This window comes from Diabrotica undecimpunctata, chromosome 2 (assembly GCF_040954645.1).
Source record: "Diabrotica undecimpunctata isolate CICGRU chromosome 2, icDiaUnde3, whole genome shotgun sequence".
Classification (NCBI taxonomy): Eukaryota; Metazoa; Arthropoda; class Insecta; order Coleoptera; family Chrysomelidae; genus Diabrotica; species Diabrotica undecimpunctata.
In genome coordinates, this window is record NC_092804.1 from 161,108,014 (window position 1) to 161,124,346 (window position 16,333).

At 31.7% G+C, this 16,333-nt stretch overlaps 1 protein-coding gene across 3 annotated transcripts in view; it reads right to left on the minus strand.

Annotated features, from left to right (window-relative positions):
* gro (TLE family member transcriptional corepressor groucho) overlaps positions 1–16,333 on the minus strand; it is a 577,477-nt gene that overhangs the window by 56,630 nt on the left and 504,514 nt on the right. For all 3 annotated transcript variants that reach the window (XM_072523889.1, XM_072523886.1, XM_072523888.1), the window contains 2 exons: positions 14,912–15,175; positions 10,250–10,345 (listed from right to left, as the gene is read on the minus strand). In XM_072523889.1, coding sequence (XP_072379990.1) covers positions 10,250–10,345; positions 14,912–15,175 — 360 coding nt within the window. The remainder of the gene's footprint in view (positions 1–10,249; positions 10,346–14,911; positions 15,176–16,333) is intronic.

Sequence of the window (16,333 nt, forward strand, 5' to 3'; positions counted from 1 at the left end):
CTTTCTCAATTGATTATGTTCCTATTCCATACGTGACGTACGGCAAAAAGAATTCCAAAAGAATTTGTACGAGAAGTTTTATATAGCAGAAAACGTCCTTTAATACCGTCATGGGGAGTTGGCGAACGAGAAAAGTGAATTAGTGAAGCGGCCGTTAAATCCAGAAATTGCTTAAATCTTAGTTAAAAATATGTACAAACTTTCAAGGATTTACGAACTGAATCGGAAATATAATTACAAATGAAGATGTTGCAGGCAAAACATACAACAATCCCCATTAACGTGATTATTGTAATTTTCTCTAGACTTATTAAAGAACTTATTATATTACAGTATACTTCCTCTATGACGAACACGGTTATTACGAGGTTTCGCTTATAACAAGGTACATTAGATGTCCCGTGAAAATTCTATTGAAGTATAACCCTCTATAGCGAGGCACATTTGGTTATAACGCGAGAAAATAAGATCGAAAAACGTGTTTTTTTACGTTTTTGGTCCGGCCGTGGCTACAAATAAATTCCCTTTTTAAATGCCGCCCGCAATAAACTTCTGTTTAATTTACCGACCGATATTGTGTTGTCGGAAATTTACAATTTATAATTTACAAGTGTCAGTGTTCATATATATATATATATATATATATATATATATATATATATATATATATATATATATATATATATATATATATATATATATATAAAACAAACAACATTGATCGAAACATGCGACATAGCAAGTGAAAGGGGAAAATATAAAAAATATATTAAGATCAGAATCAATATTATCAGGCGACTAGGCAAAGGTCACTACACCTTATCTTCGTTATTAATGAACGTATAGCGACATACGAGATAACACCTGACAGTATGGATGATAATAGACACACTATAAGGTAAATTTGCTTTATTGACCTAAAGAAGGCATCTGACTGAATATAAAATAACACTGATCGAATCAAAACATGCCACATAGCAAATGAAAGAGGAGGAAATAACGTATATGTTATATGGAAAAAAATCAGTTTCTAGTTGTTACCACCCATAGAGAAACGATTACGACTATTAGACCAAAGTCTGTGTGTTACTGAGTGGCAAACACGATACTATAGCTTATTTGTAGTGTACCGTTTTGCGCGTCTTAAAACGTTTTATTTTGCATTTTTGATATTCATTCATAATATCAAAATAAATCTGCATAGAATATTTTTGGTGTGACAAAACAAAAGCATTTTAGTAAAACATCATACGTTCTAGAATCCCGATGCGTTAGAATCGGGCCACATTCTAGTAATTATATATTTCTCTAAATGAATGCAAAGTACATTATCAGTTAAAACCGTATTTTTGCTTAACTTCGACAGTGCCTTAAATGTTAGGCGAATTTGCTATTAACTTTCCCATCACAGCGACTCAAAGTTTCATCCCCAATCCAAAATAGTCCAAATTCGTGAAATGTACTATATACAAAGCTTCTCAACGACGTACTAATCTTCCAGAATACAAAAGTCTTGACAATTGATTCTATTGGAAGTACAGTAGACTCCCTCTATAACGAGAACTGAAATGACAGACTGATCAGACAACAATAATACTGTGCATACATATGAATATGTAATTTTCTAAAACATTAACTTCCTATAGTGAAGCAATTCGGAGCAATATAGGATGCTAAATATTGTTTGAATGACATTTTTTAAAAAAAGTTGTTGACTTTTATTGTCAATGATATACGTTAAAACACAAAAATCTGTACTTACATTTTTTTTTCAACTACAAAATGTATAAAGCGTATTTTCAAGGATCACATAAACTATTGCTTCTGCAATTGGAAGAAGTTTGTCATTTTTGACTGCTGTAATTTTTATCTATCATAATATTTATCTATCATATTAGTCTCTAAAGATGTGAAATAGTTGTATGGTTCTTCATTTGCAACATATTTGCAGTTGTATGTCTTTGGATAAAATGTCTTACAACGTTTAAAGCACTTTCCACATCTTGTCTATCAAGACCTTCTTGCGTAGATTCACCGCGATTGTCTTCTCCATTCAGCAAACTCTTCATCATTGTTCAGTTGGGTTAGTTCTTGACCTTACTGTTGTAACCTCAACCACTCTGCTACAGGATATTATCTTCTTCGTTTTTTTTTTATCTACGAGTGTCCATGCTTTGTGGATGAAATTTATGGCATCTAATAAAGTAACAGGGTATTCACTACGGTTTTCCACATTATTCAGGATCCTCTTAACTAAAAGATTTCTGTAGTGAACTTTAAGGGACCTTATGATGCTCTGATACATCGGTTGCAGAACAGATGTGCAATTTGGAGGTAAAAAATGAAGTTGAATGTTTTTTAAACCGTTAACTTTCGAATGGGCTGTACCATTGTCAACAACTAAAAGAATCTTTCGATGTCCCAACTTTCTGCCCACTTCAAAAGTTCTCCACTAAAAATCTCTGCTGTCATCCACACCTCTGAAACGTCGTGTTTTTGAGATTTCCAAATGATGACTAACTTCTTTTTTTCGGAACCGGACATGTTGGCACACGCGAGTACAGTTACCCTTTCTTTTGACAACTTGCCACCTATACAACGACCATTTTTGAATTTGGTCTTATCTGGAGTAAGTTTAAAAAAAGTCTCAGCTCGTCGACATTGAAAACATTATCGTCACTGTAATTTTGTCTTATTCTAGGCCATGACTTCAAACAGTTGTCGGTACCTTCTTTGGAAACACTCTTCGCTTCACCGCAAATTTTTCCACACCTAATTTCGTGCCTGGCCTTAAAACGGCTCATTCGCCCACTCGATGCTTTAAAATTCTCATCACCACCTAGCGCCTGCGAAAACTGTGTTGTTTTTTCTTGAAGCAGTGGTCCCGTTATTGGAACATTCGCAGCCCTGTTTACGGTAAACCATTTGACTATTGCAGTATCGTATATATATATATATATATATATATATATATATATATATATATATATATATATATATATATATATAACTCACTACAATAAATACTCACTCAGACGCCTTTTTCAGGTCAATAAAGCAAATTTACCTTATAGTGTGTCTAGTATTTTCCATATTGGAATTGGTAACATGGCAACGTATGGCTCTACATCGGTTACTTGGTCGTGAGACAAAATGTCTTCGAGGACCTGTTGATAAAAACTTTGCCATGTTAGAAATTCCAACGGTAACTTAGACATCTTAATTTTTAATAGTATATAATGTAACATATTTGTAAATTTATATCATTTAAAGGGTTTTTACCCATATATTTTAGTGGCTCATAGGTATTAACGTGTTCACGTGTATTAATGTGTTCCAAAATAATCCAAATATAACAATTTTACTCATTTGATTTTTAAAAACAAATTAGTTATTAAGCAATTATTAAAAACATAGTTTCAACTATAAAATTTGGAATCAATTACTTATGAATCATTCTTTATTTGCTAAGGTAGGAATCATGTAGCAAATTGCTTTTGAGTAATTAAATCCTAAATTCCTGTGCTATTTCTAAAACAAATTGGTTTTTATTATTTCACAAACTTTTCTGTAGGTATGGAATTTTTTTTAGTTGATTGGTTTTTAATAAATCAAGCTGTAAAACTGTGGTACGGGTTTATATGGTTTGAGTTATTTAAGACCTTTCCAATTATAGGATCATGGGTATATTGGATCTTATTTTTTTATTTTCGAGGTCAACAAGGATTGATATAATCAAAGACTTAAAGTGACAGTAGACATATACATTTAATAAAAATATAACGACTTTACAAAGCTCATTAAAAGAACAAAGCACAACTTCGGCCAAATTGTTCGATGGTGTCGTTGGGAAAGTCATTGAACTAGAAGAAAAGATGCCAAGGCTGATGGAACAACCTTCGATCTTGTTCTCGTTGTTGATGACGCAAGACAGATGTGGTTACATCTGAAATAAAAAGTTTCAAATGGATAATGTTGAATTTGATAAAAATAATATACAAACAAATTTTAATAGATAAAAAGAAGATCAAAGGATATATGGAAAGCGATTTAAAAACTATCTGGTCACATCATAAAATCATTAGAGAAATTTTGGCAGGAGCAAAACGAATTTTAGCGAGTGATTTTAAAGAATTGTTGAGAAAATATAGGATTATGGGAAACTGTGATAAAAAGAACACCAATTTAAAGATATAAATTTTCATTTATATAGTTAAATCTACATTCAATCTCCAAGAAAATTTGTGTTAAATATGTCCAAAGACAAAAATTATTTATAAAAAAGTGCTTGAAACAGTTTTCAGTGTTTTCACATACACTCAAGAGAATATAGGTATAGTAATTTAAATAACAAGACCGAACTTACGGTTGACATAATTTGAATAGACAAATAGAGATTATCATTTTTAAACTTAAAAGATATAAGTTGGCATTTCTACATGAACGAAAAAGATTAGATGCGAAAAAATTAAAGAAAATACTTCTCACTGAAAGAGATTACCTACGAAATCAATGGATGATGGGAAAGGAAAATATGGATGTCTACTGTCAAAACAAATAATGGCTTTTAAACAATGTAAAATGCAATAAGTTTGGTAAAATTTTAAAACAAATATAATATAAATATATATATATATATATATATATATATATATATATATATATATATATATATATATATAATTAATCCTAAAGCTAAGATTAATACTATTACAAGAATCACAAGAACTATTAAACTCAACAGGCTTCCGAGTTAAACCGCGTCGATTATCACTGCGCCGTGTTTACGACATCCTCTCTGATGTCTTCTTCAGGGCTTCCGAAGTCTGTCTCCCGCGCCTCTAGACACTACTACACTGATCACCAATCAATGTACTACTACCATTGGCCCAAGAATTACGAATAGTACAGCCCTGTGACATTTTTGTACTTCTCCAAGTAGTAGATGTAGATCACACCTTGTAAATCCTAGAAAACAGTGATTATCACCTTTCCGACTAAAAGAACAGTCTCCATCTTCTTCGGAGCATGTGAATTACACAGTTTCTATTGTTCCTTGGTCTCTGGTGTGTACCAGTAGATCTATGTATCATCGACTGTCACGAAACGACGCAGGAACACTTAAATAGCGTCAAATACTGCTCTGAAGTGGTCTCACAGGATATGATCCGCGCTGTCTTTTGAGCTGCTACTGCGTGTTAGCCATTTTCGGGGCACCTGTGCGTGACTCGACCAGACTGTGACAACCGACCAGGTTGAAACTCGTTAAGTGATAAAAGTCACCTCCATAGCATCTAAGTGCTCTTTGATTTCGATGCGCGTTTTCCCTTCCAAAAACTATAATCGATACAAATTTTGACAACTGTCAACGAGAATGTACTACATACCAGTAAATTTCTCTTGCGATAGTGATACCATCGAACGGTGAGGCTATAATTATATTTATACTATGATCTATAATTATTGCGTACCATTTATGCTCAAACATATTGATTTGGTACTATTTTAACTTATTTGAGTGTAGGTTTATGTTGGCGGGTGTTGGATGGATCGTTGGGTTACCATTCTCTACTGTGAGATGTCTCCGATACATTTGCTGAAGCTTACTTATGTTCATGTGTAAATAGGGCTGATAGAAAGTGCCTATTCCTTATACTTAGACTGTCTTCGTCAAGTCTGTCAGAGATTCTTCGGTTGGTTTACCACCAACTACACGAGAACGATAAGAGAAAAAACAAAGCAACCTAAATAATGAAGACATTGTCGTACACCCGTTAACTCTTTTCCAGCCACCAACGTGATGCTAATTTGTTGTAGGAGTATGGATTTAGGAAGACCTATGTTGTTGTGTCAATAAATCATTATGGCCCATTTTACAGACTCAGACTGTAGAACTAAAAGTTCTATTTATCTATCCATAAACCATAATCTAATCTTATAAATATAAACCTTTTTCATTAATCTCCATCTACCCCTTTTTTAGTTTGTATTTTCACATTGGATCTGCAGTATGATTAATATCCGGTCGACCTCTTAATCTTTTTGGACTGTATGGACCCCAACATTTAATCTATTTGTTCCGACTTCTCTTCATAGAGAAGTTGTTTTAGTTTAGCTCCTTAGCCATTCAGTTTTCTTTCTGCCCCGCAATGATATGCACATTTGTCTTTCAGTGGCTCCTTCAGTTTTCTTTATTCTGTTTAAGTTGATCGTGGTGCATGTCTATGTATGGGCACCGCATGCTAGAACAGATATGACGAATATCTTCATTCTAAATTTTACAGTAAATTTTTTAATAATAATAAAGGTTTTTAGTGGTGTAAGAAAGTATTCCAAATGTCGTCCATCCCATTTATATTCTTTTATTTATTTCTTTGATCTGGATTATATTATCTGTCCTTATACCAACAAATTTTCTGTATTGATGACTGGGTTTGCCAATTTCCATGGATCAATGGAATGGCTAACACCGAGCGTTAAGTCCACATCTCTTACCGTACCATCCATCTATCGGCTGACCTTATCCACTCAATATTCCTGCATTAACATGACGATGTAACACAATGATTATTTTACTGGATGTAATTTTGAAAACAACATTTTTAACATTGAAAAAGTAAATATTCAGAAAGTTTGCATGGTTAATTCATTATATTGTGACTTTAATTGTTTCCGTAATGAGTGTTCTTTTTTCGGTACGAATATTACTAGGTTTTTAAAAATATTTTTAATAACAGTGCTATACTAAACGATATGGCTGTTCTTATAAGTTGGGGAATCTCAATCGATATACATTTACCCAATTATTGTTATTCTTGATTTTTAATACGATCCTGACAATCAGTGAATCGACAAATAAAGAATTCGTCCTCAGGATGATAGGACCTGTCCCAAGACAAACCAAAAGGAGACAACAAACCGTCTTCAATATATCCACGAGCGAGAAGGGTAGTAAAAGTTAAAGGGGCGGTAGCATCCAGGCGAAAATTGTCATTTATTTATAACCCCTAGGGTTACTTCATATCTATCTATCCGTCGCGCCTCGTCTCGTATCTGCTAGTGATCCCCGATTCGACTCGACATGAAACATGGCCGACCACACTTTGTCATATCATCGCTGCAGACTTGACAAACAATTGGAATTCTCTTGTATTTTACGCCCCTTCCGAACAGGCACGGTTTCAACATTTTTTCAAATATTCCAATATTATTTTAGTCCATGCGGTATCTGTTTTAAATTGGGTGTAAAGGATATAAATGCAGTTTTTTGCATAAATCGCTTTAAAATATGATAATTTCACTATGCGTGAGTTGTAAAATGTGGGCTTAACGTTTTATTAAACAGAATATGAAAAAATTTTTAAAAGTTCGATATTTTGTCTCCTTTTTTCGTACATATCTCAAGCACTGTTGGTTTTAGAACAATTTTGTATAAGACATAAAATTTTTGTAAGTAAATTTTACATAAGATTAAAAGTCATCATAATTATTAAAAAAATACTAAAAAACAGAAAAAAAAGTTCAAAAATAGGTTTTCTTGCGAATTTATTTCCCATACTAAAATCAAACATAGGATCTTTATATTCCGAGAAAGAAAACTTTTTAATATGTTTCATCATCACACCAAATTTCATTAAAATAGATTTAATAGTTTTTGCAAAATAATTTTAAAATCTATTTTTTTTTTAAACGAGTAACTTTTAAAAATAAAGCAGCAATTATTGTAGCTGAAGATATTGATGTCTTGGTTATCTTCTGTCAAATTCAAATGAAAATATATACTTTTGTAAACTTAGCTAAGGCAAAAAAATAGAAGTATATGACTGAATCATTAGGCACAAGTAGTTTAAGGTTATTAGTTGGATTTATATCTACATGTTTTTTTCCGGATGCAATACCACGACACCTTTTAATTACCAAGGAAAGCAAAAAATGATCGAATTACTTTCTGGTGATACTGATTTGCAAAATGAAGAGAAAACTTTAACGATCCAAATGCTTTACGCGAGAAATAAAAAATGAAAACTCAAGAAAGGAAACTTTCATTTATTACTGCTACTACTTACTTAATCTGCAGCAGAACAACACTGTTATAGAATATATTATCAAGTCAACAGTGGCTGAATAATAATTTAAACACTACAGAGTGGGGTAGGGAGCTTGAAAAAAATGCTGCTCCAAAACATGTCGCTGCGTTAAATATGATTTGAAATGTTCTGATTATTGTAATCATTGCTAAGGTACATTTTACAAAAAATGCAATCATTTTAAGACATATACGGTAATCGAGGTGCACATTAATTATTATGATGAAGATATCCACAGTAAAAGAAACTCAGAATGTCTTAATAGAATCTCTTAAAAAATGCGTTTTAATTAGAAGACAAAGAGATCGATGAAGACGTAGTGAAGAATATGATACTCAGCCAAACTGTAAAAAGCCTAGAGTGAAATATTAAATATATAATGGAATATAATTTAATTAAAACAAAAATATTGATTTTTTTATATTTTTGTGTTAAATTGAGTTAGAAAAAGATTTTATTGCATTCACTATTTTTTAGCTATCAGTAAAATAAATTTTGTAATTTAAAATCTGTTATACTTTTATTATACTTTTTTGCAAATCGTACTTAAGTTTGACAGATCATAACTCCAAAACTAATCAACCGATCATCTTATTTTTTCTTTCTTTTAAAGCGTTTTTCGAAGCACTTTTAATATCCGTTTTGAAAATTAAAATCGATCAACAATTGATGGAATTATTCAAATTGTTCATAAGCCTAAAATTTAAATTTTTTTTTTAAATTCCCTAGGATCTTCTAATCAACGGATCTTAATTTTTCAAAAGTATCTAGAAGTTTTGGTTTCTGATCCGCATAAGTTTGAAAATTATTGATTTAAAAAAAAATTAGATTGCAATATTATTTTGGAAAAACTATTAAATCGATTTTAATGAAATTTTGTGTGATAATTAAAAATATTAAGAGTTTTCTATCTCGAAATATGAAAGCTCTAAGTTTGATTGTAGTATAGGAAATAAACTCACAAATATACCATTTTGTTTTAACTGTTTTTTTGTGTTTTTAGTATTTTTCAATAAAAATAATTTCGAAGATTTGAAAATAGCAATATCTTATGTAAAATTTAATTACAAAACTTTTATGTCTATACAAAATTATTCTAAAACCAATAGTTCTTGATATTAATAAAAAGTTAAGCCCAGATGTTACAACTCGCACAAAGTGAAATGATCATCTGTAGTGATATTTTGCAGCGATTTATGCAAAAAACTGCGTTTATATGCATCATACCCAAAAATCGTTATTTTAAACAGATACCACCTGGAACTGGAGATTTTAAACTATATTCGTATAAATAAGAATAATGTTACAAATTACTAATTTTAAAAACTGCCAGTTGGTATAAAGTATGAATGACAAAGTTATTATTTATTACTAAGTTGCTGCCTTTCCCGATATTTTCCCAGTTGTTATTCTTCCTAAAGGTACCGATCCCTAGGAGGCTGCTAAAACGGACGCAGCCGACTTTGGGTCAGACTAATTATCTGGTGGAGAGGATTCTTAAGCTCTTTGGCCAGGTCTTAGTCGCACGCATATTGCCTTATATGCGACTCTGTAGCTGGTGTTAATATTGTGAATTTGAATTCCTTGAGTTTTTTTCTAAACCAACTTTATTTCAGAGGAGAAAACACATCTCATACCATATTATAAAATATGAATGCCTTCATCAAATCCACATTGACTTAGACGCTCCATAATTCTATGGAGACATCAAGCACATCAAGACCTCTTTCCTCCCTGGGACAAGATAATTATGTACTGGAAACCTAAAGAGTCTTAGTACTGACTGATCAAAGTCATTTTATAAAATTTAGTGCTTTAAATTGAGCATGTAGGAAGATGTAGAATAGAAACTTTTATAAAATTTTTCAATTGGCGATAATATTTATTACTGATACCATTATCCTTTCACTGCTATGCGTTAGGTGTAAGTAATTAATAAATTACCGACTATGTTTAAAAAACTTCAAATAAGCAATGAAGTTGCTCGAGGTGCTGGTATAAATACTAATAATGGAGCAATATACCTGCACATATCTTTAATGATATAATATAGCTCTTAGCTTATATCGATTATAAATACAAGCAAATTCAATCCATTATAATGGTTATTTTTTAATAAATATCGCGTGTTGCCTTCGGGTATTAAAAAATATCGTACTCACATGACCTAATTTGTCTTCTTTTCTTCGTTTCACAGTATCGACTTCTGTGGGAGATCTTGACCTATATTTGTCTCTATCACCAGGTGAAACGGAGTTCTAAAAAGAAATAAAAAAAACATGAAAAATGTACTTGTCGGAAAGTTTTTTTAAGAACGTATACAAAAGCTTTGATATAAACAAAGAAAATACACATACAATACGTTGATGTAGAGCATAAACAAAAGATAAATAATTTAGTAATAAGTAATAGTAATAATTGTTGTGAATGTTAATGGAATGTAATACATTTCAACGTATGATTTAAACATTTTTGTTATCACAGTCAGACGATTACTGTTCCACAATTTCTAGACATTCTCCTTTTATTATTGAGACTTATTCAGTTTCCACATTTTTTAGTCTCATAATAATGACACCAACAGCAATCAATGTGTTGTCCAGGTCCGGTTTCGACAACAACTGTATTGTCAAATATAACGTAACATAATAATGTGACGGCATGTCTATTGTCAGTTACTAGACCCCTTAATTTGTAATCTTACATTACTTTTAACTTCTTAATTTTACCTAGATAATTTTAAAAGATATTTATAATTTAATTTTATTTACGAGGTTATTTACCTTCCGGAAAAAACTAGATTATTTGCTAAATACTATATCAATAATTTCATAATGCAAATATATGTATGTAAGCACCTCGGGCAAAGGTACAAGTTGTTTGCTTTTTTGTTGAATTATTATTTTAGATTGTGAGGTTATAAATTGGGATTGAACTCTTTTGTGTTCGCAGTTGATCAGAATATTTACCTCAATCAAATACATTTACCTCAATCAAATACATTTACCTCAATCTAATTACTTAGGTATTTTGATATCTTATTAAATATTAACAAATTAAGGATTAGTCTATATTATTATGTTATTTTTTCACGGCCAACACCTTATTTTTGTCGCAATTAATGTTTGGCTCAAAAAATCACGAATAACTCACAATTTAAAGCAGTTAGGTATAGGGAATATTTAATAAATAATAAGTATCATAAAGTAATATTTCATCAGAATAAAATGAAAAAATAATTTTTAAAATAATAAGTTTCGACCGACCTTGAAAATCTTTCAAACATAAATAAATTTTTTATGTCAAATCTCTAAAATTCTACGGGGTGTTAATTTGGCTACGAAATTAATAAAAAAAAACGTATTGAAAAAACGAGAAATCGAGAAGAGTCCAAAAATGTAAAAAAAAAGAGCGTGACACTTGGAGAGTGCCGACAGAAGTGAATACTACTTATAAAGCGTTTTTCAACATTAAATTTTCAAAATTGTTAATATAATATCTACAGAATTTATTCATCATATACATTTTCATTATTATCTTGTATTTATGCTTAATTATTTCTAATATCATTATATTCTAAAAATAATCAATAACAGGAGGGTATATTAATTGATTTGTATTAAAAACTTTCTATTTGTAAATAGTTTCTATAAACGGATGTAAAATTTCTAAAATAAATTTTGTTTTTAATTAACTTGATTTAATTTTATTTCATTTTATCTAATTTTATTTAATATTATTTAATTTTACTTAATTAGATTTATTTTAATTTAATTTTATATAATTTTACTTAATTCTATTTAATTTTATTTAGATATAATTAAATTTTGTATTATTTTATTTAATTTATTTTATTTATTTAATTTTATTAAATATTAAATTTTATTAAATTTCATTAAATTTTATTTAATTTTTTACAATTTTTTATAATTATTTATAATTTTTTACAATTTTATTTAGTTTGTTTAATTTTATTTATTTTAATTAATTGAATTTGATTTAATTTTATTTAATATATATAGTCTCCCGTTTTATACCGCTGTCGCGGCTTTGGGAGTATAGCAGGGTAGTCTGCTATATCTAGGGCCTACGGTATACAAGGAAGGTAACATGGCCAGTGCTACGCTTCAACCGTCTATTATTACCCCTGGTTTTACCCAAGGTACTCATTTTTATTCAGGCTGAGTCGACCTGGGGCCTATAGACATTTTTAAAATGTCTAGATGTTCTTGCCGGCGGTGGGATTCGAACCCCGGACCACCGGCTTGCGAGGCAAGAATCCTACCGCTTGCGCTACGCAGGCCCTTTTTAATTTTATTTAACTTTCTTTAATTTTATTAAATTTTATTGAATTAAATTTCTTCTTCTTCTTAAGGTGCCATGCATTTCTGCGTAGGCGTCCACCGTACATCGTCTTGTCAGGTGAGATGTTAAATATTCTGGATTAAATAATTCTGTTTTTAGCAGCATTGCGAAGCATTTCATAGCTGTGGATTCCTGTCCATTGTCGAATATTGGGCAGCCATGACATTTTTTTACGTCCGAGACCTCTCCTACCCTCTATTTTCCCTTCGAGTATCAGTTGCTGAAAAGTGTATCGTTCTCCTCGTATAATGTGCCCCAAGTATGCAGTCTTCTTACTTTTTACATAATTAAAAAGTTCCCTATTCTGTAAGCCCGCTCTTCTGAGTACTTCCTCATTTCTGACCCTGTCCGTCCATGATATTCTGAGCATTCGACGCAGGCACCACATTTCGAACACTTCAAGTTTGTTAATGGAACTGGCCTTTAACGTCCATGCTTCCATTCCGTACAGGAGAACAGGCCACACGTAACACTTAAGCATCTTGTATCGGAGGTTGAAGTCCAATTTGCGATCAGTCAGAAACTTACGAAGCCTCAAAAAAGCATTTCTGGCTTGTTCAACTCTGCTCTTTATTTCATTCTCAGGGTCCCAACCCTCATTCAGCAAACATCCCAAGTATTTGAATTGCCTGACTTGTTCGATTTCTTCTCCAGAGACATATATCTTTGCGTTGGGGTAATCATTTCTACTTATAATCATTGATTTTGTCTTCTTGATATTTATATTCAAACCCCGAGCTTCACTTGCAAGAGTTAGATCGTTCAAAAGGCATTGAAGATCTTCGATGTTATCTGCCACTATGGCTGTATCATCGGCATACCTGATGTTATTAATAAATATGCCGTTAACTTTAATACCCTTATTAGAGTCTTCCACTGCTTCTGCAAAGGCTTTTTCTACGTATAAATTGAACAGCATTGGAGACAGTATACAACCTTGCCTTACTCCTTTTTTAATGGAGAAATCTTCTGTTTCGTTGGAATTTTGAAGACGTACTGTTGCTGTCTGATTCCAATACAGATTGGCAATGATTCTTATATCCTTTGCATCCAATCCCAACTCTTGTAGGTATTTTCTCATCAATTCATGTTTTACATTGTCGAATGCTTTCTCGTAATCGATGAAACAGATAAAAACATCCTTTCTTTGATCTAAACAATTCTGTATCAATGTTTGCATACTAAAGATCGCTTCTCTCGTGCCAAGTCCATTTTTGAAACCAAACTGACTCCATCCACTGACCTCTTCACATTTCTTAAACAATCTAGTGTGAAGTATTCTCAGGAAAAGTTTCAAAAAGTGACTCATTAGGCTTATTAGTCGGTGGTCCTTGCAGAAGTTCGCACGTGGTGTTTTTGGTAGGGCGATAAATGTAGATCGAAGCCAATCTTTTGGAATCTGGCCCGTATCGTAGATGTCGTTAAAGAGCTTGACAATAATGTCTAGGTTTTCTTCATTAAGTAACTTGATTGTTTCTGCGTACATATCATCTGGTCCTGGGGTTTTGTTACTTTTTAATAGTTTGATAGCGTGTACAATTTCAGCTTTCAAAATACTTGGGCCATACAAATGGTCTCCCAGTTGTGGTGGTTTTTGTGTTCTGTCATCATTGAACAAATTGGCTGTGTACATTTTCCAAGTATTAAGTATATCGCTAGGGTCCGTTATTAATTCATTTTGGTCATTATGTATACCAGTGACTTGTTTTTTCTTGAAGACACCAGCAATTTCCTTAATTTTCTTGTGAAGATTGAAGCTGTCGCCGAGTTTATATAGGCTTTCAGCCTCGGCGCAAAGTGTAGTCATCCAGATCTCCTTCGCCGCTATAATTTCTTTTCGAATTTGACTGTGTATATTTCGGTACCCTACTTCGAATTAAATTTATTTCATTTTAAATAATTTTATAAGATTTTATTAAATTTTATTTAATTTTTATAAATTTTATAAATTTTTATAATTATTTATATGTAATTTTTCATAGTTTTTTAGAATTATTTCTAATTTTATACAATTTTTTTAAATTTTATTAAATTTTATATAATTTTATTTAAGTTTATTTAATTTTAATTAATTTTATTTAATTTTAAATAATTTTATTTAATTTGATTTAATTTTATCAATTTTGTTTATTTTATTTTATTTTATACAAATATTTTAAAATCAAAATTAGCCAACCAGAACTCGCGTTTAGAGTTAATATTATATAAAAATATTTTATATACAATAATTATAATAGTGTATATGTACTAATATAATGTATATTACGGTATACCGCAAGGTTACTACACCCGCCTCGACTTTTCGAGTCACATAAATAGGATTTCGGGCCCGTGCAAAACATCATACTGAGCAATAAGAAGTATATACAGGATGGTCCATTAAAAACTAATGTAAATTTATTCCACCCCGTGTTTAAATTTTTACAAAAAAAAAGAAATAAAATATCTTATTTACTTACCAGTCTTTCTTCGGCATTTGTGCTACTAGGCCTTTTGAGATCTTGGGGATCCCTAGCATGCAGATCAGCCGGTTTTAGCATGGGATGTGCTGCACCGGAGACTGCTGGGTGGGGTCCTCCCGGCGCTCCCGGAACTCCAGCGGCGAGACCAGCTCCGAAACCTAGCAGACCAGCAGGGCCCATACCAGGAAGACCGGGATGGGGACCCATTGGGAGACCGGGCCCGTGGGCTCCGTGTGGCAGTTGTTGGGCATGAATTTGTTGCTACATTAAGAAACATAATTAATATTCGGTATTTAAAGTAATGCATAAGCTAATGCAAAATCTAAGTGTTTTAAGCACTTTTCAGATAGAAATTAAGGACATAACATGTAAAATATTTACTCTGTTAGAAAAACTAATAATAGAGCTAGGTCATTTTTATGTAAATCGCATTTTTATTCAAAATGATTATCTGGCATTGCACACGTATAAATATTTTATTTTGGCTTTTGAACGGATTAAATAGTTCGACCTTGTTAAAATCATTAAGTTTAAACTTTATGAGTGGTGATAAATTTATCTATATATGTACCATAAATAAGTAGTGTCAAAGTGCCTGCAATAATGATTTTTTAATATTGCAGGATTTTTAATAAGACGAAACACATTCAGAAAGGAGAATTGGTACAACAGCAAAGAATGTACTGTATTTGCTTGACACCAACAGGAGTCAGAGAAACACGTGACAAAAAGAAAATGATGAATTCAAAAGGGAGTATGAATTTGATGAACATTTTGGAAATATTATACTTGATCTGACCATCGTGATTCAAGAGCAAACCAACCTGGTACATGTCTCTTTGGAACAATCTGTCCATTTCATCATCTTAAAACGATTTCCTTTTTTATCTTTGTCGGTAGCTTCTTCAGCAGCATGTTAGGCTTTTGGTCACGATAATTAATTAATTTATCCAGAGGTCAACTATTTAGGAAAGGTTGGGTATAAGTTCCTGATTACCATCTGGAATATCATGAATCCACTGTATAGCACTTGTTTGGCATTATCACAGGTTAACTAAATATGTCTGAGAAAGATAACAGAAGCCACGAGATCCTTAATTAATTTACCGTAAAGAAAATCTGACACAGAAAGTGACAGAAAATACATGACAGGTAACAGATGAGTCAATCATATCTAAAAATATCGGAAATTAAGAACTTAAGAATCTTATAACTAAATCTAACTACCAAATGAGCTAAACTCAATAACGATTTTCTACAATATTCCTAGTTCCAGCTCTTAATTATTACGTATACATTTTTGTTTCGAAAAAAAATATGTCCCCCAAATCTAAATTATCCCCTAAACCCTAATTCCGTTCCAACAAAACACCGTGCAATTTCCTCACAAGTCCCTTCGTAAAATAAATCTAGATTAAA